Here is a 25852-nt window from a genome sequence, read left to right as displayed (position 1 = left end):
TGACTCGCGGAGTCGCGCGGCGCGTGTGCAAGGGACAAGAAAGAAATTACGAACCAACCACAATAATTAATTTATGGCTCTGCATAACTTCGACGATTGTGTGAAACAATGTAAAACACAGCACTAAATCCTACCGCTCCACAGATTTCTGCTGTGTTCGATCAAATTAACAGCTAGAGTTCTTATACTGTACCAGTATGTATAATTTTTATCGAGATGATAAGTTACAGCGGAATGACCCCTCTTCGAGATAGTACCATCAAACCTCTATATGTCGCGGGACGAGCGAAAAGCCGGTCGGTGTGGCCGAGCGGTTCTAGCCGCTTCAGTCTGGAACCGCGCGACCGCTATGGTCGCAGGTTCGAATCTTGCCTCGGGCATGGATGTGTGTGATGTCCTTAGGTTAGTTAGGTTTAAGGAGTTCAAGGGGACTGATGACCTCAGATGTCAAGTTCCATAGTTGTCAGAGCCATTTGAACGAGCGAAAACTCGAGAATTGAACAGAATCATGATTAAACAACAAGACAGGTCGTTGTTATAGTACAAACAAAAGCCCTTAGATCGTAGGCCGATGTACAGATCTAACAGAACCCGAGATTTCCCACAGACTCAGATTCATCTGAAAAATCTTAAGGAAATGTAACTCGTCCACGAAAGAAGTGGCTTATAAGGCTCTTGTTCGCCTGATTCTTGAGTGTTATTCATCTATCTGGGATCTTTATCAGGTAGGACTGCTAGGAGAGATAGAGAAGATCCAACGAAGAGCGGCGCGTTTAGCTGGTGAGAGAGCGTCACAGATATGCTAAACAAACTCCACTGGCGGATATTCAAGAGAGGCGTTGTATATTACGGACAGATTTACTATTGAAATTTCGGGACAGCTCTTTTCAGGAGTAGGACAACATAGTACTTCCCCCCACATACATCTCGCATATTGAACATGAGGAGGAAGTTCGAGAAATTAGAGACAATCTAGAGGCTTACCGACAATCATTATTCCCACACACTGCTCGCAAGTGGAACAGGATCGGAGGGTTCAGATAGTGGTACCGAAATTACCCTCCACCACACACCATTAGGTGGCTTGCGGAGTCTGATGTAGCTGTAGAAGGAAATAAATAAGCAGGTACTGAACCAAGGGAGTTATCGAGAAGAGAATGAGAGTGCAGGCATATGAATGCATTGCTTACCACTTACCACAGACACATCGACATGCTGCACTAGATGCAAATGCGTATTATTTTAGCAATCGGATATGCAGTGTGGATCTTCGACCCGCAACCAGGTACCTATCATAAGTTTCCCTTACATATCTGACTACAAGGTAATGAAGTCTAGCACACATTGTAACTAATACAGCAGCGGACTCGCCACCACCAGAGTCCTTGTGATAGATCAAAACCAACCGACTCTGTTGCTTTAGAGTGGGCATTGGGAGCATATCTCCTTTGCTTTTATTTCCTCTGTGGATTCACTATGAAGTGAGTACATTGGTAAAAAGTGGTTCTTTGCAGCCAACTTTACCAGGGAGGCAGTGCTGATACTCCTACAGTGTTTCAGGTTTAGTGGTGGTAGGGATTCCCTGGCTTTTTTAGGTAGGTCAGCAGTCTAATGCCACCTCAATAAAAGGCCGCCTCCTGCAGAAATGTGTTGGTGATGGAAGTTTTGAAATCAATGTCTTCTGTCTTACTTTTCAATGAACATGCCAACTCGGCTCTATTTAACTACACTGATTTCCAGAAATACAAAAATTGTGCAAACCTTTTCATTCTGTGATTATTTTTGATGGTAACACATCAGTTGGTCAGTTTGGAATTGTGAAGAAAATTACTTACGAGGGGAAAAGTCTCCTATAAAATTTACTAGCTCATTAACTCTGCATGTAGTCATCCCAGGATAGTGTTCATTTAGTTTGTAATATTTTCTACTGTTCAAATCTGTCCTGAAGTTTCATATTGTTTAAATATTTCTGAATTTTTTTGGTAAGGGCTGGACGAAATTGGAATGGAATCTCTCCATGTGCTGTTCGCAAAACAGCCTTAATTTGAGGAAGAAATTTCTGAGACTATATGTTTTGAGCACTGCACTGTATGGACGTGACTCTTGGGCTGTGGGAAAACTGGAAAGGAAGAGATTAGAAGTATCAGTATGTGGCATCACAGAAGTGTGCTGGAAATTTAAGTGGACTGTTCATGTAAGGAATGAAGAGGTTCTCCACAGAATTAGCAAAGAATGTAAATCTGGGAAACACTGATTAGAAGAATGGACAGAATAACTGTGCATTAAGCAAGACATCAGAACGTCACATCTGTGGTTCTAAAGAAAGCCTTAGAAAGCAAGGCGATAGGAGGAGACAGGTACCGGAATATATCCACCAATTAGTCAGACATTGTGTGTAAATGTTAATCTGAGAAGAATAGGTTGGGACAGTAGAGGAATTCATGCTGGCCACATCAAACCTGTTGAAAGACAAAAAAGGAAGGTAGTAAAGACAATTTGTGTTAGATAGGGACTTTAACCCAGATAGCCTCCTTAGTGCTGGCAGATGCCTTAACAGTGACTGACTGTAAACAGACTGACTGACTGTCTGTAAACAGACTGACTGACTGACTGACTGTAAACAGACTGATTTTAAATAGTTGGCATCAAATTCCAATCAAAATCATATGTACCATTCACAAGCTGCATTACCTGCCAATCTGAAAAACATGGTTTTGAGAAAAAGGTGTTCAAATTCTCGGTCTATATTTTTTGTAGTATAATTAAACATACCTCTAATCAGCTAACCCTGGTTTATAGGCCTACAGCAATTCTTCCAGATCCAAAAGGGGCTCCTCCTGCCTTTTCTTCATGGCCATGGTGGTCCTGTGGGCCTCTTTTTGCCAGCTCCTGTCACCTGCTGCACTGTTTGCTCAATACCCTTTACCTCTGCTTCTGTGCTTGAAGATGTAATGGGTTGGTCCAATCTCAAGTTCGGGCATGTTAAAAATTTCCATAATGCCTGTTAGTTATGCTGTGTTAAAATTATGTGTATACTATTTTGTTGTTGCTGTGAATGGTTTTCAGAGCCTCTTTTTCACAAATCGCCTTGTGCTTGATAATGGAGTTTCTGATTAATTTGGGGTGAACGCTACACCACACAGCAAATTTTAAACCTGAAAAATTAAAATAGATTTATTTTTATCTTCAAAGAGGACTACCTCCCTTAAGGGGATTTGCTGCACACAAGAAATACATTTCTTCCACCTAACAGCTCAGATTACAGATTCAGTATAAGCAATAAGAGCAGTCGACATAAGAAATTATTTTGGTTCAAGAAAAGAAAACTGTTATTCGGAAAAAAGTCTTAATAATTTGCACCAACATTAAACAGTTTAGTTAGTAATGAAGTAAAATTGAAGAAGAACCTGAAGGATTTATTGCTGACAAATTACTCCTTCATGATGGCAAATTTATTGATAGATCTGACTCTTATACATCTTAAAGAATATAATAATGGAAACAATCAATTATTGATCAAATTACTTAATTGTATTAAAAACAAAGGTTCCAAGACTTACCAAGCGGGAAAGCGCCGGCAGACAGGCACAATGAACAAAACACACAAACACACACACAGAATTACTAGCTTTCGCAACCGATGGTTGCTTCTTCAGGAAGGAGAGGGAAAGACGAAAGGATGTGGGTTTTAAGGGAGAGGGTAAGGAGTCATTCCAATCCCGGGAGCTGAAAGACTTCCCTTAGGGGGAAAAAAAGGACAGGTGTACACTCGCGCGCACACACACACACATGCACACATATCCATCCGCACATGCCCAGACACAAGCAGACATATTTAGGCAAAGAGTAAGGGCAGAGATGTCAGTCGAGGCGGAAATACAGAGGCAAAGAAGTTGTCGAAAGACAGGTGAGGTATGAGCGGCGGCAACTTGAAATTAGCGGAGGTTGAGGCCTGGCGGATATCGAGAAGAGAGGATATACTGAAGGGCGAGTTCCCATCTCCGGAGTTCGGATAGGTTGGTGTTGGTGGGAAGTATCCAGATAACTCGGACGGTGTAACACTGTGCCAAGATGTGCTGGCCGTGCACCAAGGCATGTTTAGCCACAGGGTGATCCGCATTACCAACAAACACTGTCTGCCTGTGTCCATTCATGCGAATGGACAGTTTGTTGCTGGTCATTCCCACATAGAAAGCGTCACAGTGCAGGCAGGTCAGTTGGTAAATCATGTGGGTGCTTTCACACGTGGCTCTCCCTTTGATCGTGTACACCTTCCGGGTTACAGGACTGGAGTAGGTGGTGGTCGGAGGGTGCATAGGACAGGTTTTACACCGGGGGCGGTTGCAAGGGTAGGAGCCAGAGGGTAGGGAAGGTGGTTTGGGGATTTCATAGGGATGAACCAAGAGGTTACGAAGGTTAGGTGGATGGCGGAAAGACCCCACTCCACCATGAGTGTCTTTCCGCCGTCCACCTAACCTTCGTAACCTCTTGGTTCATCCCTATGAAATCCCCAAACCACCTTCCCTACCCTCTGGCTCCTACCCTTGCAACCGCCCCCGGTGTAAAATCTGTCCTATGCACCCTCCCACCACCACCTACTCCAGTCCTGTAACCCGGAAGGTGTACACGATCAAAGGGAGAGCCACGTGTGAAAGCACCCACGTGATTTACCAACTTACCTGCCTGCACTGTGACGCTTTCTATGTGGGAATGACCAGCAACAAACTGTCCATTCGCATGAATGGACACAGGCAGACAGTGTTTGTTGGTAATGAGGATCACCCTGTGGCTAAACATGCCTTGGTGCACGGCCAGCACATCTTGGCACAGTGTTACACCGTCCGAGTTATCTGGATACTTCCCACCAACACCAACCTATCCGAACTCCGGAGATGGGAACTTGCCCTTCAGTATATCCTCTCTTCTCGATATCCGCCAGGCCTCAACCTCCGCTAATTTCAAGTTGCCGCCGCTCATACCCCACCTGTCTTTCGACAACTTCTTTGCCTCTGTATTTCCGCCTCGACTGACATCTCTGCCCTTACGGGCCCTTACTCTTTGCCTAAATATGTCTGCTTGTGTCTGGGCATGTGCAGATGGATATGTGTGTGTGTGTGTGTGTGTGTGTGTGTGTGTGTGTGTGTGTGTGTGTGTGTGTGTGTGTGTGTACACCTGTGTACACCTGTCCTTTTTTTCCCCCTAAGGGAAGTCTTTCCGCTCCCGGGATTGGAATGACTCCTTACCCTCTCCCTTAAAACCCACATCCTTTCGTCTTTCCCCCTCCTTTCTGAAGAAGCAACCATCGGTTGCGAAAGTTAGTAATTCTGTGTGTGTGTTTGTGTGTTTTGTTCATTGTGCCTGTCTGCCGGCGCTTTCCCGCTTGGTAAGTCTTGGAATCTTTGTTTTTAATATATTTTTCCCATGTGGAAGTTTCTTTCTATTTTATTTAAATTACTTAATTGGGTAGATAAAAAATCTACTAACTGGTGGCACAGCACAACATAAAAGTCTGTTGTGATTGGCAAACTTTTAGAGCCAGTGGCTCCTTCAGGCAGAAGTGGTGAAGTGGAAGGAAGAATGGTAAAAGAAAGGGACTGGAAATGTCTAGGAAAAGGGGTAGATTTGGGAATGTCACCCCTGACCTGTGGTTCTGGGTGGCATTCCTAAAATCTACCCCTTTTTCTACACCTCTCCTGTCCTTTTCCTTTACCATTTTTCCTTCTCCTTCAACACTTCTGCCTGAAGAAGGAGCCACTAGCTCCGAAAGCTTGGCAATCATAAGTCTTTTATATATGTGTTCTGCTGCCAATTAAATAAATTTTAAAGAATATAATGTAATGTTTGTCTTCTCTACATTTAGCACAGCTGTGATAAGTATAAGAAAATATTCAAAGTATATTATTTTCTGGATACTTTGATATGTTACCCTTTGAATTATTTTACTCACTCCGGCATGTAGTCATTTATGTGTGTATGAAAATTATCCTGTTAATTTGTAAATTAGTTGGTTGTCATGCATACGCGGTAACAACTTCACTCATTTTCTGTGAGATAATCAAATCTAAGAGTATCAGTTCTTGCATAAAATGTATACTGTGACATTTTCCATGACCATGTTGATCTGAGGAACACCACTTTCTAATCTGATCTTCATTTCATAACAGTTTTACTTAATAAAGCTTAATAAAGATTTTGTTCAAAAACAATGTGAATTTAAATATAATGCTCATATATAAGTAAATCACTATCTTCCATATCTTATATCACATCCAAATTCATCATTCGCTTGCCATTTGCCTCTACAGCTTACCACAGAATACAATGATTTGGAGAAAGATGAAGTTAACATCATTTCTGGTGCCCTGGAACTACGGAAAAAAACTGTTTTTGATGTAATGACAAAGCTTGAAGATGTCTTTATGCTGGATTATGAAGCCATATTGGACTTTGAGACAGTCTCTGAGATAATGAAACAAGGTAAGTATCTGGCAGTTTCACTAGCTGCTTTTTCTCACATAAGAAAATGATCTTTATTCCAAACCAGTTGAAAACTGTTTTTGCCTGTATATGTTAATGTATATATGTATATGAACTCTCTTTCAAATTCTGAAGGTGGCAGGGGTAAAATACAGAGAGCGAAAGGCTATTTACAATTTGTACAGAAACCAGATGGCAGTTATGAGTTGAGGGGCATGAAAGGGAAGCAGTGGTTGGGAAGCAACTGAGATAGGGTTGTAGCCTCTCCCTGATGCTATTCAATCTGTATATTGAGCAAGCAGTAAAGGAAACGAAAGAAAAGTTCGGAGTAGGATTAAAATCCATGGAGAAGAAATAAAAACTTTGAGGTTCGCCGATGACATTGTAATTCTGTCAGACAGCAAAGGACTTGGCAGAGCAATTGGACGAAATGGAGTGTGTCCTGAAAGGAGGATATAAGATGAACATCAACAAAAGCAAAACGAGGATAATGGAATGTAGTCAAATTAAATCGGGTGGTGGTGAGGGAATTAGATTAGGAAAAGAGACAAAGTAGTGAATGTGTTTTGCTATTTGGGGAGCAAAATAACTGATGATGGTTGAAGTAGAGAGGATATAAAATGTATACTGGCAATGGCAAGGAAAGCGTTTCTGAAGAAGAGGAATTTGTTAACATCAACTATAGATTTAAGTGTAAGGAAGTCATTTCTGAAAGTATTTGTATGGAGTGTAGTCAAGTATGGAAGTGAAAAATGGAAGATAAATAGTTTGGACAAGAAGAGAATAGAAGCTTTCGAAATGTGGTGCTACAGAAGAATACCAAAGATTAGATGGGTAGATCACATAACTAATGAGGAGGTATTGAGTAGAATTGGGGAGAAGAGGAGTTTGTGGCACAACTTGACTAGAAGAAGGGATCGGTTGGTAGGACACATTCTGAGGCATCAAGGGATCACAAATATAGTACTGGAGGGCAGCGTAGTGGGTAAAAATCGTAGAGGGAGACCAAGAGATGAATACACTAAGCAGATTCAGAAGGATGTAGGTTGCAGTAGGTACTGGGAGATGAAGAGGCTTGCACAGGATAGAGTAGCATGGAGAGCTGTATCAAACCAGTTTCAGGACTGAAGACAACAACAACAACAACAACAACAACAACATGTTAATGGTTATTTTGTTGAATCTGAATTGTTTGTTAATAGTGATTCCTTTTTGGCAAGGAATGGTGTAGAAATGTGTCAACATTTCTTTATATCAATGATTTGTAGCGTAAGCAGCTCACTTGAAATTAGAAAAAAGTAATTTCTGGCTGCTCACTTTACTGTTACTTGTCAACACCTTAAAAGTTGTTCTTTTCTGCAGGATACTCCAGGATACCAGTTTATCAAGGAAGTCGTAGCAACATTGTGACTGTCTTATACATTAAAGATCTAGCATTTGTTGATCCTGATGATAACACTCCATTAAAGACACTCTGCAAATTCTATCAGAATCCATGTAATTTTGTATTTGAAGATACTACCCTCGATGTCATGTTCAAGCAGTTCAAAGAAGGTAATCATAAATAGTTCATTTTTCCTTCAAATGAATGCACTCTATCACAATGATGTTAAGTCAGTGATATAATATATATGCTGGAGTGAAATTTGAGAGTAATATTGTGTATGTTTTTGTCTTAACAGGAATAAAAGGACACATGGCATTTGTTCATAGAGTCAATTCAGAAGGTGAAGGAGATCCATTTTATGAAACAATTGGGCTTGTGACATTGGAGGATGTCATTGAGGAACTTATCCAGTCAGAAATTGTTGATGAAACAGATGTTTGGAGTAAGTACTTTTACCCTGTTATTCCCAACATTTTAGTGAATGAGAAATTATACCTGAAACAAATTCATTATGATAATCCTATGCAGCATACAGCATAAAAATTCTGTCTCATCTCATCTAATTTACCAGCAAAATGTGTGAATTTCTATTGCCTGTTAAGAGCATCTTTGTTGAGAAGTTCTCATGAGATGTCAACAGAGTTGGCCTTTCTTAAGTTGTTCTTACATGGTCATAGTTGCAAGTCAATCTCAGAGGTACAAACAAACACGGAATATGGACTCCAAAAATGAAGTCATCATATGGAGACTCTGGTACAAACAGGTCAGATGGATGTCATAAACAAAGCACAAATTGTAAATATAGTTTTTCTCTGTGAAGATATGGGTTAATGCAGGGTGATACATGGGATACGGATGGTTTTTAATGAAATAGTACTCAGCCAACTTTAAAATTGATGCATGTTTACTTACACAAAATCAAAGCTCATTATTTGCCGTTTTAGTTAACAAAGTTATTTGTGAAAAATAATGTCGTCAAGGTGATGTCCATCATTTCGAATGCAGGACTCGGTCTCTTCTCAAAATCCTAAATCTCTAAATCTCTGCAGGGATGGCAGCAATTTCTTGAATGATTGCTTTCTTCAACTCGTCCAAATTTCATGGTTTGTCTGACAGGTCTGGAGACCTGGCAGGCCAAGGAACATTGCCGAAACATGAGATAATCCGGCCTGGAAACGTGCGTCCTAGAACTGTCATTGAAGTGTTTGGAGTGTGCGATGTTGCCCCGTCCTGCTGAAACCAAACATGTTTTAAAGGAATTCGTCGTCTTCTTAGTTCTGGTTTCAAGAATGTTTCAAGCATACGAATGTAACGAGGAATTGCTGCAGGCAGTGAACAAAGATCCATCCCAACATGTTAGCAAGGGAACATTGTGACGGGAACTGCATGCAATGAACATTTGGAGTCGGTCACCTTGCAAGAGGCCAGTACTCACTCAGACACTTAAAGATGATGACAACAACATAGTTCATTGAAGTTTCTGAACACTTTCCCATTGTATTACATCTTGAGTGGCTTGCAAAATCACATGACTTGAAGCACATAGAAAATCTGTGGAACATGTTGGAACAGCAGGTAAAATGCTGACACTACCATCTCTGCAATTTAGTGGAACTGTGCAATCAAATCCTCAGCAAGTTGCCTAATGTGGATATGATGTACATGTGCAGTTTCATGGAATAATTTCCTAACTTAATCCAGATAGTTATAAAGTCCAGGGGTAGAATTATATGGCATTTAACAATGCCTTTAATGATTTCTCTAGAGGTGACTAACTTGTTGTCCACTGAGCTTATCTTAAGTCATTCAATTAACATCAAATCAGTTTGCGTATTGGCTGATGTCTGAAATACATAATTTCACAGGTGGTTGTTTCACGTTGTCAGTCTTGCCAGGAGTAGTTTATGTACAAGAAGTTTTATTGCAAGTGTGGTCAAAGGATATGAAGAATCATAGCCATATGGGTAGATTGGTTGTTTTATTCTAGCCTCACAGTACATTGTCCACTGTTGGAGATTGGTAGTGTGTTACACACTAAAATTGCCACATAAGAATCATTGCCACAGTGTTAATAAAAAATGTAATGCAAGACAATATAAGATATTGTTGTTTCACCTACACGCCAATAATGCCATTGCTTTTTGTCTGTGTAGCGTAAGTAGCTGCCGAATGTCACACACTCAAGTATGTCATATCAGCAATACAATTTCCTTTTTGGTACTGGTAAAATTTAGTCAAAATAACTGGATATCAAAAGTTACATTTAGTGCTTAACAAGCATTTAAGAATTTTGTCCATGTTATGTTAATGAAATTAATATTATTAGGTCTTGTAAGAAGTTTTTGAATAAAATTTTATGATCATGTACTTCTGTCATTTGTTCGTTCTATAATTTAATCTGACTTGTGTGAATTTTGAATGTTGTTGTGATAAATCCTCTGCTGCACTCAACAATAGTAAAAATAATGGTGAAAAGTTTTTTCTGTATTAGGTTCAGTTTAGATGCTGAATTGATTAGTAGTTTGCTAAAAACAATGGTATCATCTGAAATTCTCTCATTGCTCCATCTCTATACAATATTTCTCATGGAGTTACACAAGTCTTATTCCATATTCCTAATGATCTCAAAATCAGTAATAAAAATATATTGCAATAACAGAGCAACTAATAGTTAAAGAGCTTAGCAAATGTCTAAGAGTGATTACCTATTGTACAAGAACTTTAAATTCGCTATATTTACGTAATACATGAAATGTCATGGTGTTAGTGTAGCTTGTGTTCACAATCAACTTATAAACTAATGACAAACTTTGTTTCTCCCAAAGTGGACAACAGATCAAAACGCCGCAGGGTTAAGTCAACAAAACAAGACTTCACTATCTTCGCCGAGCGTCGAGAGGCACAAAAGATTCACATCTCACCACAACTAACGTTAGCAACCTTCCAGTACCTGAGCACAAGTAAGTAATTTAATGGGGAAATACAGGTATCTTTAGAATATATTAATTGCAGCTGTTAACAAAAAAAAATGTCTGTTATGGAAACAAATATTGGTATTCACAGTGATTACATTTTTTGTTACGGCAAATTCACTTTTTGAATGTGAAAGCATGGTGTAAATATCTGTTCCTAGCACAGAGATGACATTGATATGCAGAAGTGTGAATCAAGTATCAAATTGATTTGCAGAATTAGTTTGTTGTAAAAAAAATTATAAATCAGTTGTACTGTGAGCGTTTTGTCCAAACAGACAAACTGAAGTACCATTTATTTCCACAAAAATTCTCCAGTTTGAACATTTTATGGCCAAAGAAACTTATTTAAAGTCTCTGAACGTTTCTACAGTCCTAAAAGTTGAGGTTCGATTGAAATGTGGCAAAATTATGTGAAGTACTTAATAAAACATCAACTTCATTTGAAAAAAAAAATTAGAAGGTGCACAGTACATTATTCAACAGTAAAAGGGTATTGGATCATCAGTGAGCAAAAGATACACGAAATAGTTGCTTGCAAGTTTCGCAGGAGAACTTCTGTGAAGTTTGGCAGGTAGCAGACAAGGTACTGGTGGAAGTAAAGCTGTGAGGATTAGTTGTGAATTGTGCTTGGATAACTTAGTCAGTCGAACAGTTGTCCACGAAAGGCAAAGGTCCTGAGCTCTAGTCTCAGTCCGGCACACAGTTTTGATCTGCCACACACTGCTCCAGAGTGAAAATTTTGTTCTACTGTGAGATACTTTCATACAAGATGGATGTGATATTAATTTAATGCTGGCCAGAAGTGAATATGAAAAATGAGTCTCAACAAGATGTGGACCAATATACTGGGTGTATCAAAAAGAATCAACCAATTTAAAAATGTCATAACTATTATTTTATCTGAGATATGTGTGCAAACAATGTACTGTTGGAAAGAACAAACTCTGTGGTTTTACATGGTTCCCACTAGGTAGCAGCAGTGTGCACCCACTTCATTTCTAATAAAATTGGTGTCGGGACAGCAGAAAGTGTTTTGGGTTCTACGTTTTGCGCAGTGCAGGGCAGTAATAACTGTTTAGAATTACTTTCGTACTAGGTATGGTGTAGATCCTCCAACACTACAGAGTATTAGATGATGGCATGAACAATTCTGAGAAACAGATTGTTTGTGTATAGGAAAATTTCTGGGCCATCCCCGAGTGTCTGACACAAAAGTTGAACACATCCACCATAGTTTCAGAAGGAGTCCATAGAAATCCATTTCCCATGAAGCTTGACAGCTAAAAATGCATCCGATGTCTGTGTGGCATGTGTTACATTAATGTTTACATATGAAACCATACAAAATTCAGCTACTACAAGCTCCTTTTGAGGGTCACAAACAACATGTGGAGGTTTGTAATTTCGTTCTTGGCAAGATGGAGGATGACAGTTTTCTTCCATGCTTAGTGTTTATTGATGAGGCAACATTCCATTTGAATGGAAAGGTTAACTGTTGTAATACGAGAATGTGGGGTATGGAACAACCATATGAAGTTGTACAACATGAGAGGGGCTTGCCAAAATTTGATGTGTTTAGTGCAGTTTCACAGGAAAAGCAGTATGGTCCGCTTTCCTTTGCTTGGAACATTGTTACAGGAAGCACGTATCTCGGTGTGCATAGGATTAGTGAATGATGGATCAGTCACACCGGACCAAATGATTCAGCCTTACATTACTGGTCTCCAAGATCACTGGACCTGACTGTATTTAATTATTTTTTGCGGGGGTTTATAAAAGACTCTGTTTGTGTGGTTCCCTTACCAACAACAATGAATGAACTGAGACATTGCATAACAGCAGCTGTGTAAGTTGTGACTCAAGACTTACTTACTACAGTTCAGGAACAATTTGAACACCACATTGACATGTGGTCTGCATTTCAAGGGAGAGGGTGGGGGGCATATTGAACACCTATGAAAAGGTATGAAAAAAAGCTTTTTGAGTTTCCTTTTTATAAAAAAAAAAACAAAATTCATTGTATATGTTTCTAGTTTCAGAAATATAGATGTGCCAAATTGGATGATTCTTTTTGTTACACCCTGTATTAATGATTTTATGTTGTGTCTATGCACAGCTGAATAAATGCAGTTTATATTCTGCTTTATACATGCAAGTTTCTAACTTAAATCATCCAGTAGTGGTAGGTGTGAGCTACATGACAGTGTGTAAAACTGTTGCCAACTACACTATAATTGGGTTGGTGATTGCAGTGATCAGCTGAGTGAGCCAGTGTACATTTCTAAAATACTGAGTGTGCTGAACACTGTGCATGCTCAGAAACAATGTAATGTCCTCTGTTAGCATTGGAAGTTAACTGATTCTCAGTGTGATTAATCACACAGTTGTGAAGACTTTTTTTTTGTATGTACTTGATCTTTAGTTTGTTTGCTTTGTTTTTGCTACACACTCCAAATCCAGCATGAGGATGTCATATTTTTCCCCATGATAGTGACTTAAGAGTGGAAACAAAATATTACTTAGTTTTTCCAATACCAAGACAAAGAAAAACATACATACATGCATAAATAAGAACATAAAAATGTGTTTTGCAACGAAAATTACTTCACCAGTGAAAAACTAGCATTAACCCAGCATAAAAATAGTTTTCTACACCAATCTACAGTTGGGAAGAAAATGACACAAAGAACAAAGTTGAAAGAAATAAAACTATTTCTGCCTTCTAAATATTGTTTGACCTGTGTGCATGCAGATGTTTTCTCAGTCAAATAAAAACTGATTACTTTTTTAAAAATTTCCATTCTCTCAATTCTTAGCAGAGTGGAAGATTTTCCTTAGGGCCTTTGTCAAAAACATATACGAGGAATTTTGCTTTGGTCATTAATAAACTCTGTCATCATTGCTGGTTTCTTAATTCTGCTATAATATTTCAACTTTCTGTTGAGACAATCTCTCATAGCCTCATATTCACTCTTCAGTTGCCAAACAACACTCACAACACATGCGGTTTTGATGTCAATGTTTAAACAAAAAAGGACACCCATGGCAGCCAATTCATTATGTCAAAAGTGCTGAACTACTCACTTGTCAAGAGTATTTGACCGACAAGGGCTCCACCTTTTTTTAAAAACAAATTTCCATGAAATGTGGCTCAGTGTAAATTCAGTTGATTCTGTGTGGACAGGGCTTCTACACACGAAGGCAGTTTGATTCACACACATCTTACTAACAAACATTTGAAGGGTGAAACAATAAATGACAAGTATTTTGCGGGGCTTCTGACCCAAATGACTGGAAAAATATGAGTAAAGTGTCTGCATTCCAAATGGGGGTAAAAAAAATCTTCCATCCAAGAAATGCACCTGTCTACAAAGGAGTTTTTACAGTGGGATCTACAAAGTTGCTTAACAGTGAGGGGGAAATGTGGTAGACTTGAAGTGAAAATTGTTGGAACATCACCCTATTTGCCATGTTTCACATCCTGACAATTATGGTGGATGCTCAAGCACTTCCCATCTCTATCACATGACCAAATTTCACTCACTCACACTCTCTCTCTCTCTCTCTCTCTCTCTCTCTCTCTCTCTCTATATATATATATATATATATATATATATATATATATATATATATATATATATAACAGAAAGAAACTTCCACATGGGAAAAATATATTAAAAACAAAGATTCCAAGACTTACCAAGCGGGAAAGTGCTGGCAGACAGGCACATGAACAAAACACACACACAGAATTACGAGCTTTCGCAGCTGGCAGTTGCTTCGTCAGGAAGGAAGAAAGGAGAGGGAAAAATGTAAGGATGTGGGTTTTAAGGGAGAGGGTAAGGAGTCATTCCAATCCCGGGAGCGGAAAGACTTCCCTTAGGGGAAAAAAAGGACAGGTGTACACTCGCACGCACGCACGCACGCACGCACGCACGCACGCACGCACGCACGCACACACGCACACACACACACATATCCATCCGCACATACACAGACACAAGCAGAAATATGTCTGCTTGTGTCTGCTTGTGTCTGTGTATGTGCGGATGGATGTGTGTGTGTGTGTGTGTGTGTGTGTGTGTGTGTGTGTGTGTGTGTGTGTGTGTGTGCGTGTGCGAGTGTACACCTGTCCTTTTTTTCCCCTAAGGGAAGTCTTTCCGCTCCCGGGATTGGAATGACTCCTTACCCTCTCCCTTAAAACCCACATCCTTTCATTTTTCCCTCTCCTTCCTTCCTTCCTGACGAAGCAACTGCCAGTTGCGAAAGCTCGTAATTCTGTGTGTGTGTGTTTGTGTGTTTCGTTCATGTGCCTGTCTGCTGGCACTTTCCCGCTTGGTAAGTCTTGGAATCTATATATATATATATATATATATATATATATATATATATATATATATATATATATATATATATATATATTTCCATAATAGGTGTTGTTGCAGTAAAGTACAACAGTACAGTGCATTACCAGTTTGTCCACGTGGGATGAAATGGCACAAAATCACTCTTATAATGCCATAGGCTATTATGACCATTAACTTAACAGGAAAGTGATTGTGACGAAATTTCTGCCAGATTGGTGAACCTGGATGATACCATTTCGCTGCCTGGCATTCAGTTCTGGCTTGCAGACCCTGGCCCAAAATTTATCTATGGCTATGATTCTAGCAATTCTAGCAAGCATATTGCCTCCTTTCTCCTCATAATGCGCTACATGCACATGACAAGTTTCATAATATATCCAATTTTCCACTTCAATTTGTGCATGAGGCACCCACTTTGCTTGTAGCAAACTTTACGCACATGTAGCTCATCATATAAAATCCTGTAGATTTTTGTCTTCTCAATACAGGTATGGAACTGTAATTCCTGCAGCATTCACAGTCTGTTGCACTCAAAGCATTGGGAAATCTGGGTATGAACACAGCCTGTACACACACTGACACGCTGCCTTTATCGGTGCATTTTGGCCATTGCAGCTCTGCCGTACCTGAATGCATCTACCCACTGAGCAACCCTTTGGTATGGTAGAGCAGCAGTTCCTACCACTTCCAAAAGCTCCTCGTGGCATTGTTGCACATTTCTTTTGAAGTGATCTGCATTCTTTAAGTAAGAACACTGTTAAAGGCATGTAACAATCATCTAGAATGGTTGCTCAGTTCACACTGTGGTCACTCTTCATGCTGCGTTCTCCTAGAAAGGAGTGCCATCTATCATCACATCACATTACCATGGATTCTTGGGGAGGCTCCTGATGCTGTGGGATGTGCATAGTTCATAATGTACTATTGTGTACTGTTGCAAGTAACAGTAAAACACTTTTGCGATGGTGAACTTTTTTCATGTTTTTTCTAATGCTGAATTTTATGGTGGTGTGTGTGTTCATTCATCTCCCTACCTCTAATGTTTGTGTATGAACTAACCGTCCACTCATACATTTCAGAATTTTTTAAATTCATTATCATTTTTGAGGCAAAAAAAATAGTTGCCATGACTTTTGCAATGATGCTACACACATGGGTATTTACTAGGAGTGGTCAGGGAATCCAGCTATCTAGCAAGTCAGTCAGTTTTTCCAATTAGTGGACTTATTATGGTTATATAATGATGCTTTCACATAACTGAAATAACTGAAAGTAGAACAGGAGTATGTAATTCATGCAAAATCTCAAATTGAATGTGCCCAAAATGGTAGACCCACACAGTTGTAATGTGTTTATTCTTAGTTATCCCAATTGCATCAGTCTGACAGAAATATATTTGTGGTGTTGATGTATTGTACTTACATTTGCATTCAGTGGATGCATAACCTGCTGTCAGATGGAGGATATCACCCAATTATGTGTACAGAGCTTCTGGCCATATAGTGTATTTATTCTTACGTTTATCATTTGCCAAACCTTATGTCTAAAAACTGAGAGGAAACTAAAAATTCAGTGGTCACAATCTTTAAAAACTGTGTACATTTAACTTTTATGAAAAATGTGTGTTGTTGTTATATTGACTGCAGCACAAAATTTCATTTGAAGAGTGAGGTAGTCAAGTATGAATTTATGTCTCTGGGCCATTAATCATTAGTCTAACAGAGAAAGGAAGTTACAGTGAAAAGTAAGCTCAAATCTACCCATATTTAGTGCACTTGTGACAGTTATGTACTAAGAGGTATATTGTAAATATTGAAATGTCTAGTAAAAGCTTAGGTTCTTAAACTGCAATGACATCGCCAACAAATTTCTTGTTCATTAATCCAATAATAACTGTATATTTTCTTCTAGCTGTTGATGCCTTCAAACCAGAAACAATATCTGAAACAATTTTAAGAAGACTGCTTAAACAGGATATTATTTATCATGTCAAAGTTAAAAATAAAGAAAAAGCACGCAACGATCCTCAGACAATAATATACTCTCAGGTAAGAATGATTTTGAAAATATTTTGTGTTCACCTTTAGGAAAGGTGGTGATATAGTGTAATTCTTTATTTTACAGGCATTCATTGGAATGAGCCAATATATGCTAAATGAATTGGATCTGCCACTTATTACAGTCACCATCACCAGTTTCACTTTCTTTTAGTTTATTTTATTCTTAGCTTCCCTGTGTAATTGCTGAATCTGAAAAAGAAATTCCATTGAGGTAACTAAGGAATAATGTAGTGCAGAAAAAAGTTTGTTATTTTTGGTTAAGTGTATAGGTGACAGAATATGGTGTCTAACAATGAGAAACAGAATTCTAACAGCCAACTCTTCTTAGATTCATACAGAGAAGCATTTTTAGAATGTGGACTCCACGAGGCAAGTGTACATTCACTATCAAATCAGTTTGGTTTCTGTAGGTGAAGCAGAGAGAATACCAGTGCCAAGAGTGGGCGTAATTGATCAGTTCAATACTAGATAAAGTTCAAATGAGGAGTGAAGCTATAATCATTAGCACTGCTATAAACTGATTAAACTGATTGATGGAGTCACTGGAAGGAGCAGACATTTTATGGAGACAACTGTGTCTGATTTCCAGAAATTTTACAAGAAATTCCATAATTGTGGATAGTTGGCTGAGGTATTTGAAACTGAATGTCTAGTTAAGTGCTGATTATGGTGATGTGAAGCTGTGAAACAAAACAGGCAAGGAACTCTATAAATTCTATTGAAACACCCTAAGCTAAACATCACTGGCAATGAAACCTGCATTTAGCATTCACCCCTTGAAACCAGACACCATATCATTCACTAAAACTGTAAGCACTTGAACATCAATAGAGTACATTCATTAGAGAAACAATAAATGAACCTTATTTCCCAGCAGTTGCCCTTCATAAAATGCTGTTTGATTTTATTTTCATGTAATGCTAACACACTCAATCCTACACGTTTTCTTCTGTCACCTGTCACTGAGTGCTGTATTACATTACTAGAAGTTTTACTAGAACTATACAGTTTCAGTATTGCAGAATGATTTGCAGTAAATATTAAAAGAGCAGTAACAGGTAAGCATCTGTTGCTTACTATATCTGGGGCATTGCTAATTGTCTAAAAGTTACAGCTTTCTTACTTTTTTGCATTCATTTGTACCATGTGGTAAGCACCATAGAATTTGGCAATTTACTGATAGTTAATTGTTTACATAGCCTATAGAAGTAGTTCCTGAGAGTTAATTCTCTTCAATAGGGTAGACCTATACATTGATTTCAGTTGTTTGATATGCCTGAAGACATTCCTTCATGATGTACTGAGCAGAACACAATTAAGTAATGTATTCATTTTGGTGCTTCAACATAGCACTGTCTTCTTTTATCAGTTACTGCACTTCCTCAATACTTAAGTTTACATTCGTGCTGGTCCCCTTCTTAGTTGCATTGCAAACATTTCATTGTCAGTATTTTTCTCCTGTACTTTTAAAATTTTTGTGTTTATTCCAATCATATCTTTGATGTGCTATTGTTTCTTCATCTTTCTTTCTCTTTTTATTTCATTATGTTTTCTTATGTCCTTTCTGTTTCGTTTCCTTTCTATATCATTTCTTTTCCTTTACCCTTTGCATATACTTTTCTCCTTTAGTATTTTTGTTGTTGTATTTTATCCATCTTGAATAATGATCTCAGGGTGTGGATGGGAATGTAAATATGCCCTTATCACACTTTTCCCCCCACTTTCTAAGTCATAATTATTTTTTTACTAAGTACTGTTTCTGTTTTGGATGTTGGTATTCTGATTGCTGTTGGATTATTTATCAATAGCAAATATTCTGTAATTCACTGTTTTTATTTGAGTTTAAATATTGTCATTTTGTCATTGGAGATAGTGAGTGGAGCTCCAGATGCTAGAAAATGGAGTGCTAAGTGGAGAAATCAGGACATTTCTGAAATGTTCTTATGTTTGAGTTCAATAGAGGGATGACAGCAGTGCAGGCAGTTGAATAGTTTGCACCATTTATAAGGGTAATCCCACTGGGCAGAGCATGGGAAGAAAATGGTTTTCTCAATTTAAGGAGGATTATTTTGACATTAGCGACTTTCCACATTCAGAAAGACTTTTGGGGTTTGGTGATGATCACTTAAACACATTAATTTACAATGATTCACATCAGTGTACTCAAAAACTGGGAAATGTGATCAGCTGTAATCACTCAACCATTGAGCAACATTTGCATGCAATGGGGAAGGTCCAAAAATCAGGTGTATGGTTGCAGCGTGCCCTAAGCCAGAATCACAAAAATCAGCGAGTGGCCATACAGGCATCTCTGCTTGCACGTCGTCAGTTGGCTTGTGAACAATACTGACCATTCCCATCCTGTATCATTACTGATGACAAGAAATTCTGTCTTTACGCTAATAAGAAGAAAAGAAAGCAACAGTTGAGCCCAAAGCAGCAACTCCCCATAATGTTATGCATGTGGTGGAACAGTAACAGTGTGGTCTACTATGAATTGCTTCCCCAAGGTGTAACCATCACTGCTGACATTTACTATCACCAAATATGTCTCCCTGTTGCAGTCCAAAAACAATGAATTTGTGCTACTCCACAATAACACCTGCCCACATTCTGCTAGACTGACAAAAAACACTACACAAAAGTTGGGCTGAGATGTCTTTCTGCACCCACATTATTCATTTGATCTTGTGCTCTCAGGTTTTCATCTTTTTCCGTCTCTGTCAAACAATCTTCAGGGAACTTCCTTTCCTGGTTAAACACACTCCGAACATTGCTTGATGTATTATTTACCTCAAAACAACATGGTTTCCACAGTGGCGGATTAGGAATAATTATCCCAACATTGGCAGACTGTTGTAAGCAGTGAAGTAAATTTATTATTGATGACTGATGTCTCTGTTATGTTTATTAAACTTATGTAAAAACACTATAAATTTGTGCACCAACCGCATATTGTAATATTTCATAAAATGTTTGCTTTATTTGCAGGGTAAACCAGTGGACTATTTTGTTCTAATATTAGAAGGCCGTGTTGAAGTGACAGTAGGGCAGGAAAGCATGGTATTTGAAAGTGGACCATTTACGTATTTCGGCACTCAAGCACTTGCACAAAATGTTGGAGTTGTAGGTAAGCCATTCATGTAAACATATTTAAGCATAATGATAAACACTTCATCATATACAATACTACAATGAAGCAGTTGTATACACTACCTGCACATTTTATATTCATTGTGGCCAGCATGCCAGTTTAACACCGCAATAGTCAGATGTATTGCTTCCCTTATTCGTGCCTTATTTAACCGAAAATTAATTCATCTGTACAAACAAAAACCTTGTGATTCTGAAAAAAATTAAGCAGCTCAACATGGATGAATAGTTGTATCAGGTGAGATGGATAGTGTTAATGCAGAACAAGTGATAGGTTGGAAGAGGAATTTACAACAATGGAACAGGAAAGACTATATGGACTGAAACAGTTGCACAGATTCTGGCAGAGCTAGTGGTGAATGGTGCAGACATGTATATATGGAAATTTATTAATTTATACCATATCTTTAAATAATGCTGTCAAGCTTGGCTAGCACTTGTGTGGGTCACAATCCAGATCTTCTAAGTGCTGTTGGCGAGCGAGGTGCACTCAGCCTTTGTGAGGCCAATTGAGGAGCTATTTGATTCAGAAGTAACAGCATAGGTCATAAAAACTGACAACGTCCAGGAGAGCGGTGTGCTGACCACGTGCCCTATGTATTTGTATCTGGTGATGCCTAAGAGCTGAGGATGACAGCCGGTCGGTACTGGTGGGCCTTCGAGGCCTGTTTGTATGGTGTTTGTTTATATCTTATTTGAACACTTTTTGTAACAGTAAGGGAATTTAATGGTGTAAGCAAAAATATCATTTACACTGACATAACAAATGTAATGAACGTTTGAATATTTACTTTATTTCTTCTCATAATTTTTTTAATACAGTTTTCCTTCTCTATTTATGGCTCTTCCCTTTCTCCCTTTCCATATTTCTTATGGTTCTTAATTTCACTGTTAATTCCACTTCTCATTTCATTCCTCTTAATCCATCTTCACTTGGTACGCTACAGTGACCGAGCGAGGTGGCGCAGTGGTTAGACACTGGACTCACATTCGGGAGGACGACGTTTCAATCCCACGTCCGGTCATCCTGATTTAGGTTTTCCGTGATTTCCCTAAATCACTCCAGGCAAATGCCGGGATGGTTCCTCTGAAAGGGCATGGCTGACTTTCTTCCCCATCCTTCCCTAATCCGATGAGACTGCTGACCTCGTTGTCTGGTCTCCTTCCCCCCCCCCCCCCCCTTTCCCCCCCAACCCAAAAAAAAAAAGATGCACTATCCTTTCATCATCTCTAGGTTGAAGCTATTACCTGTGTTGTAATGTGGCTTCATAATCTCTTGGATGCTTCCCACCTTTACCTCATCCTCTCAACAGGTGGATCATTCGCATACTGGGATCTGAGTGACTTGCCCTTCTTTAGAGTCTTCCATAACCTATCCCTCTTTCTGCCCTTGCTCAAGATGTTTCCAAAACCTAGGTAGTGCTTTTGTTCTACTTTTAATTGTGCTGGCAGATCTTGGAATTCATCTGGTGGAAGTATGTACTGACCATACATTTTGTATACTTGTAAGAAAATTTACTTCTGCATGTAATATAAACAAATCACCTTGTCAACAGAGGAAATCCATAAGGCAGATATCTCATGTGTTGCAAAGTATTGTATTAGCTTAGAACACTGCGAAAACAAAACAGGCATTCTACAGATCTAAGTATAGAATGTTACCTCCCTTAAATAGGTAGGTAAGTAGGTAGGTAGGTGTGTTTGAAAATATAAAATGGGAAGTGGATTGAATGACGTCAGATATAGTGCGGTTTAGCGATTTTTGGTCACAGGAGGAACAGGACTTCTGGGCAGGTGAGTACAGGTTTTTAAATACAAAATCAGTTAGGGCTAATGCAGAAGTAGGTTTAACAAAGGGTAAGAAAAAGGAATGCAGGTAAGTTACTACAGATAGCACGTAAAAGCATTATCACAGCCAAGATACACACAAAACCCACACCCAGTACAGCAGTACAGGTTTATATGCCAACTAGCTCAGCAGATGAAGATATTGAAGAAACATATGATCAAATAAAATAAGTTATTCGGGTAGTTATGGGAGCCAAAATTTAATAGTGATGGGAGAGTGGAGTTGGATACTATAAAATTGAATGGAAGGAACAGGAAGTTGCCTGGTAGAATTTTGCACAAAGCATAATAACACTGGGTTTAAGAATCTTGAGAGAAAGAGGGGGGGGGGTGTATGAGGAAGAGACCTGGAGACACTGGAAGGTTTCTGATTGATTATATAACAGTAAGACAGAGATTTTGGAACCAGATTTTAAACTGTAAGCCATTTACAGGGAGCAGATGTATGTAATAAATTATGGTCAGAGCCTACAAGCCGTAGATTAAAATCGAAGAATTTGCAAAAAGTAGGAAATTAAGGCCATAGCATCTGGATAAGTTGAAAGAAACGGAGGTTGTTGAGAGTTTCAAAAGAAGAATTAAACAACTGAGTGAAATAGAGGAAAGGAATACAATAGACAACAGATAGTTAACTTTGAGAGATGAATTAGTGAAGACAGCAAGAGGATCAAATAGATGAAATGACGAGACCTAGTAGAAATCCTTGGGTATCACAGGAGATAGATGACATAATTGATTAAAGAAGAAAATGTAAAAATACAGCTAATGCAACAGGTAAAAGTGAGTATAAATGCCTGAAGAATGAGATTGACAGAAAGTGCAAAAATTGCTAAGTAGGGGTTGCTAGAGGACAAATGTGAGGTAGCATGTATTGCTGTGGGAAAGATACATGCCACCTATAGGAAAACTGATATGCCCTTTGAAGAAAAGAAAGCAGGTCTATGAATGTCAGAACTCAGATGGAAAACCAGTGCTAAGCAAAGTAGAAAAAGTTGAAAGGTGAAAGGTATGTATAGAGGGACCATATAAGGGAAATGAACTTGAGGGCAAAGAGAAGAAGAAACAGATGAAGATAAGATTGGTGATGGGATACTGCAAGAAGAATTTGACAGAATGCTGAAAGATCTAAGCTGAAACAAAGCTCCTAGAGTAGAAGACATTCACTCAGAACTGCTGGTATCTCTTTCTGTTTCACCTGGTGTAAAAGATGGATGGGGCAGGTGAAATACCCTCAAACTTCAAGAAGACTGTAATAATTCCAGTTATGAAGAATGCAGGTGCTGACAGGTGTGAATATCACTGACCTATCAGTTTAATAATTAATGATTGCAAAATACTGACATCCATTATTTACAGAAGAATGTAAAAACTAGCAGAAGCTGACCTCGGAGAACAGCAGTTTGGTGTACAGTGAAATGCTGGAACACACAAGCCAGTGTTGCTGCTGCTACTACTTGTCCCAGAATATAGGTTAAAGGGAGACAGACCTACGTGATAGAATTGTAGCCTTAGAGAAAGCTTTTGACGATGTTGACTGGAATACACTCTGAAATTCTGAGGGTAACGGGGATAAAATACAGGAAGCAAAAGGTTATATTGAAATTGCACAGAAATTGGACAGGAATTGTGATTCAAAGGGCATGAAAGGGAAGCAGGGGCTGAAAAGGGGGTGAGACATAACTGTAGCCAAACCTGATGTTAAATTTGTTCATTGAGCATCAGAAAAGGAGACAAAAAAATAGGAGAAGGAAGTGAAGTTCAGAGAGGAGAAATACAAGGTTGGTTTGAGAAGTTTTGAGGATGGAACAATGAAAAAGTACTTACATCACTGGACCATTTCTTTATTTTTCAGTGTAGTCTCCTTGTAGATTAATGCACTTGGTCCAACAATGTTTCAGTGCCTTGATGCCACCTCAAAAATAAGTTTCCTCCAGGCTTGCAAAATAGTTGTCAACTCCAGCTATCAATTCTTTGTTTGAAGTGAATCTTCATCCACCAAGAAAAATTATCAGTTTTGGGAAGAGATGGAAGTCTGACAAAGCCATATCATGTGTGGATGTGGCAACAATTCATACCGTAGTTCATGTAATTTTGCCATGGTGAAGGCACTTGTGTGTGGGTGTGCCTTGTCTTGATGGAAGATGACTTTCTTTCTTGTTAAGCCTGGCCTTTTTCATTTATCTTTTGTTTCAATTTTTCCAGGAGATTACCATAGTATTCTCCAGTAATTGTTTGCCCAACAAACAGATTGCCCTTTTCATCCCAGAATACTGATGCCGTGACCTTTCCTGCCAGAGGAATTGTCTTTGCTTTCTTTGGTGGCAGAAAATCAGCATGTTTTCAATGCTTTGATTGTTGTTTTGTCTCTTGGGGTATAGTAGTGCACCAAAGTTTCACCTGTGGTCACAAATTGGCACAAAAAATAAAGTGTGTTTCTCCTAAAATGGGCCAAACATTGTTGTGGTATGTCCATTGTAATGCATTTTTGATCCAGCTGCGTGAGTCGGGACACTCATCTTGCAGATTTTTTTTTCATTGCTAATTGTTCGGTTAAAATGTGATATACCCTTTCAGATGACATCTGGCAAGAGTGAGCAGTTTCACACACTTTCAATAGACGATCCTCCATGACCATTTTGTGCACTCTTGCAATGATTTCTGGAGTAGTGACACATCTTGGCCGATCACTGTGCGGATCATAACCAAATTTAAATTCATTTGTCCACTTGGCAACAGTTGAATATGAAGGAGCGGAGTGCCCCAGGGAATTCTGGAAATCAGCGTGAATGTGCTTTACTTTCATACCTTTCTTTACAAAGTACTTAATCACTACGTGGGAACAACAACAGTCACGCCACCACCACAGCTCTCTTCCAAGAGCACTGATGTGGCACATGTGTACAGCCCAATGAATATAATGGTAATAACTTGCACTGACCTCTCGTGGTAATTCCAAGAACTTTCCAAACCACCCTCATAAATTTGATGTTTCTTGATATTGGAATTCTATCAGAGCAAGCAAAAGAATTGGAAGAACAGTTGAATGGCATGAATAGTATCTTGAAATGAGGATATAAGATGATCATTAACAGAAGTAAAACCAGGATAGTAGCATGTAATCAAATTAAATCAGATGATACTGAAGGATTTAGATTAGGAAATGAGACAGTAAAAGTAGTAGATGAACTTTGGTGTGTGGGCCGTAAAATAACTGATGATGGCTGAAGTAGAGAGGATATAAAATGTAGATTGGCAATGGGAAGAGAAGCATTTCTCAAGAAGAAAAATTTGTTAACACTGAATATAATCATTCAGATGCCTTTTCCAAAAAATTTTGTATGGAGTGTAGCCTTGCATGGAAGTGAAATTTGGATGATAAAAAATTCTCACAAGAAGAGAACAGAAGCCTTTGAAATCTGGTGATACAGAAGAATGCTGAGATGACTAGATCATTTAACTGATGAGGTTGTACTGGATAGAATTGGAGGGGAGAGAGAGAGAGAGAGAGAGAGAGAGAGAGAGAGAGAGAGAGAGGAAATTTGGGTACAACTTGAGTAAAAGGAGGTTGGCTCTGAGCACTATGGG

At 38.8% G+C, this 25852-nt stretch overlaps 1 protein-coding gene across 3 annotated transcripts in view; it reads left to right on the top strand.

Annotated features, from left to right (window-relative positions):
- The window catches only part of LOC126356038 (unextended protein-like), a 482388-nt gene that overhangs the window by 441289 nt on the left and 15247 nt on the right, over positions 1 to 25852 (top strand). For all 3 annotated transcript variants that reach the window (XM_050006719.1, XM_050006735.1, XM_050006726.1), the window contains exons 5-10: positions 6306 to 6477; positions 7840 to 8031; positions 8160 to 8306; positions 10690 to 10824; positions 17118 to 17254; positions 20258 to 20396. In XM_050006719.1, the coding sequence (XP_049862676.1) occupies positions 6306 to 6477; positions 7840 to 8031; positions 8160 to 8306; positions 10690 to 10824; positions 17118 to 17254; positions 20258 to 20396 (922 nt within the window). The remainder of the gene's footprint in view (positions 1 to 6305; positions 6478 to 7839; positions 8032 to 8159; positions 8307 to 10689; positions 10825 to 17117; positions 17255 to 20257; positions 20397 to 25852) is intronic.

Source organism: Schistocerca gregaria, chromosome 1 (genome assembly GCF_023897955.1).
Source record: "Schistocerca gregaria isolate iqSchGreg1 chromosome 1, iqSchGreg1.2, whole genome shotgun sequence".
NCBI classification, from domain to species: Eukaryota; Metazoa; Arthropoda; class Insecta; order Orthoptera; family Acrididae; genus Schistocerca; species Schistocerca gregaria.
Note: the sequence above shows the minus strand (reverse complement) of the source record. Positions and strands in the feature narration are given on the sequence as shown.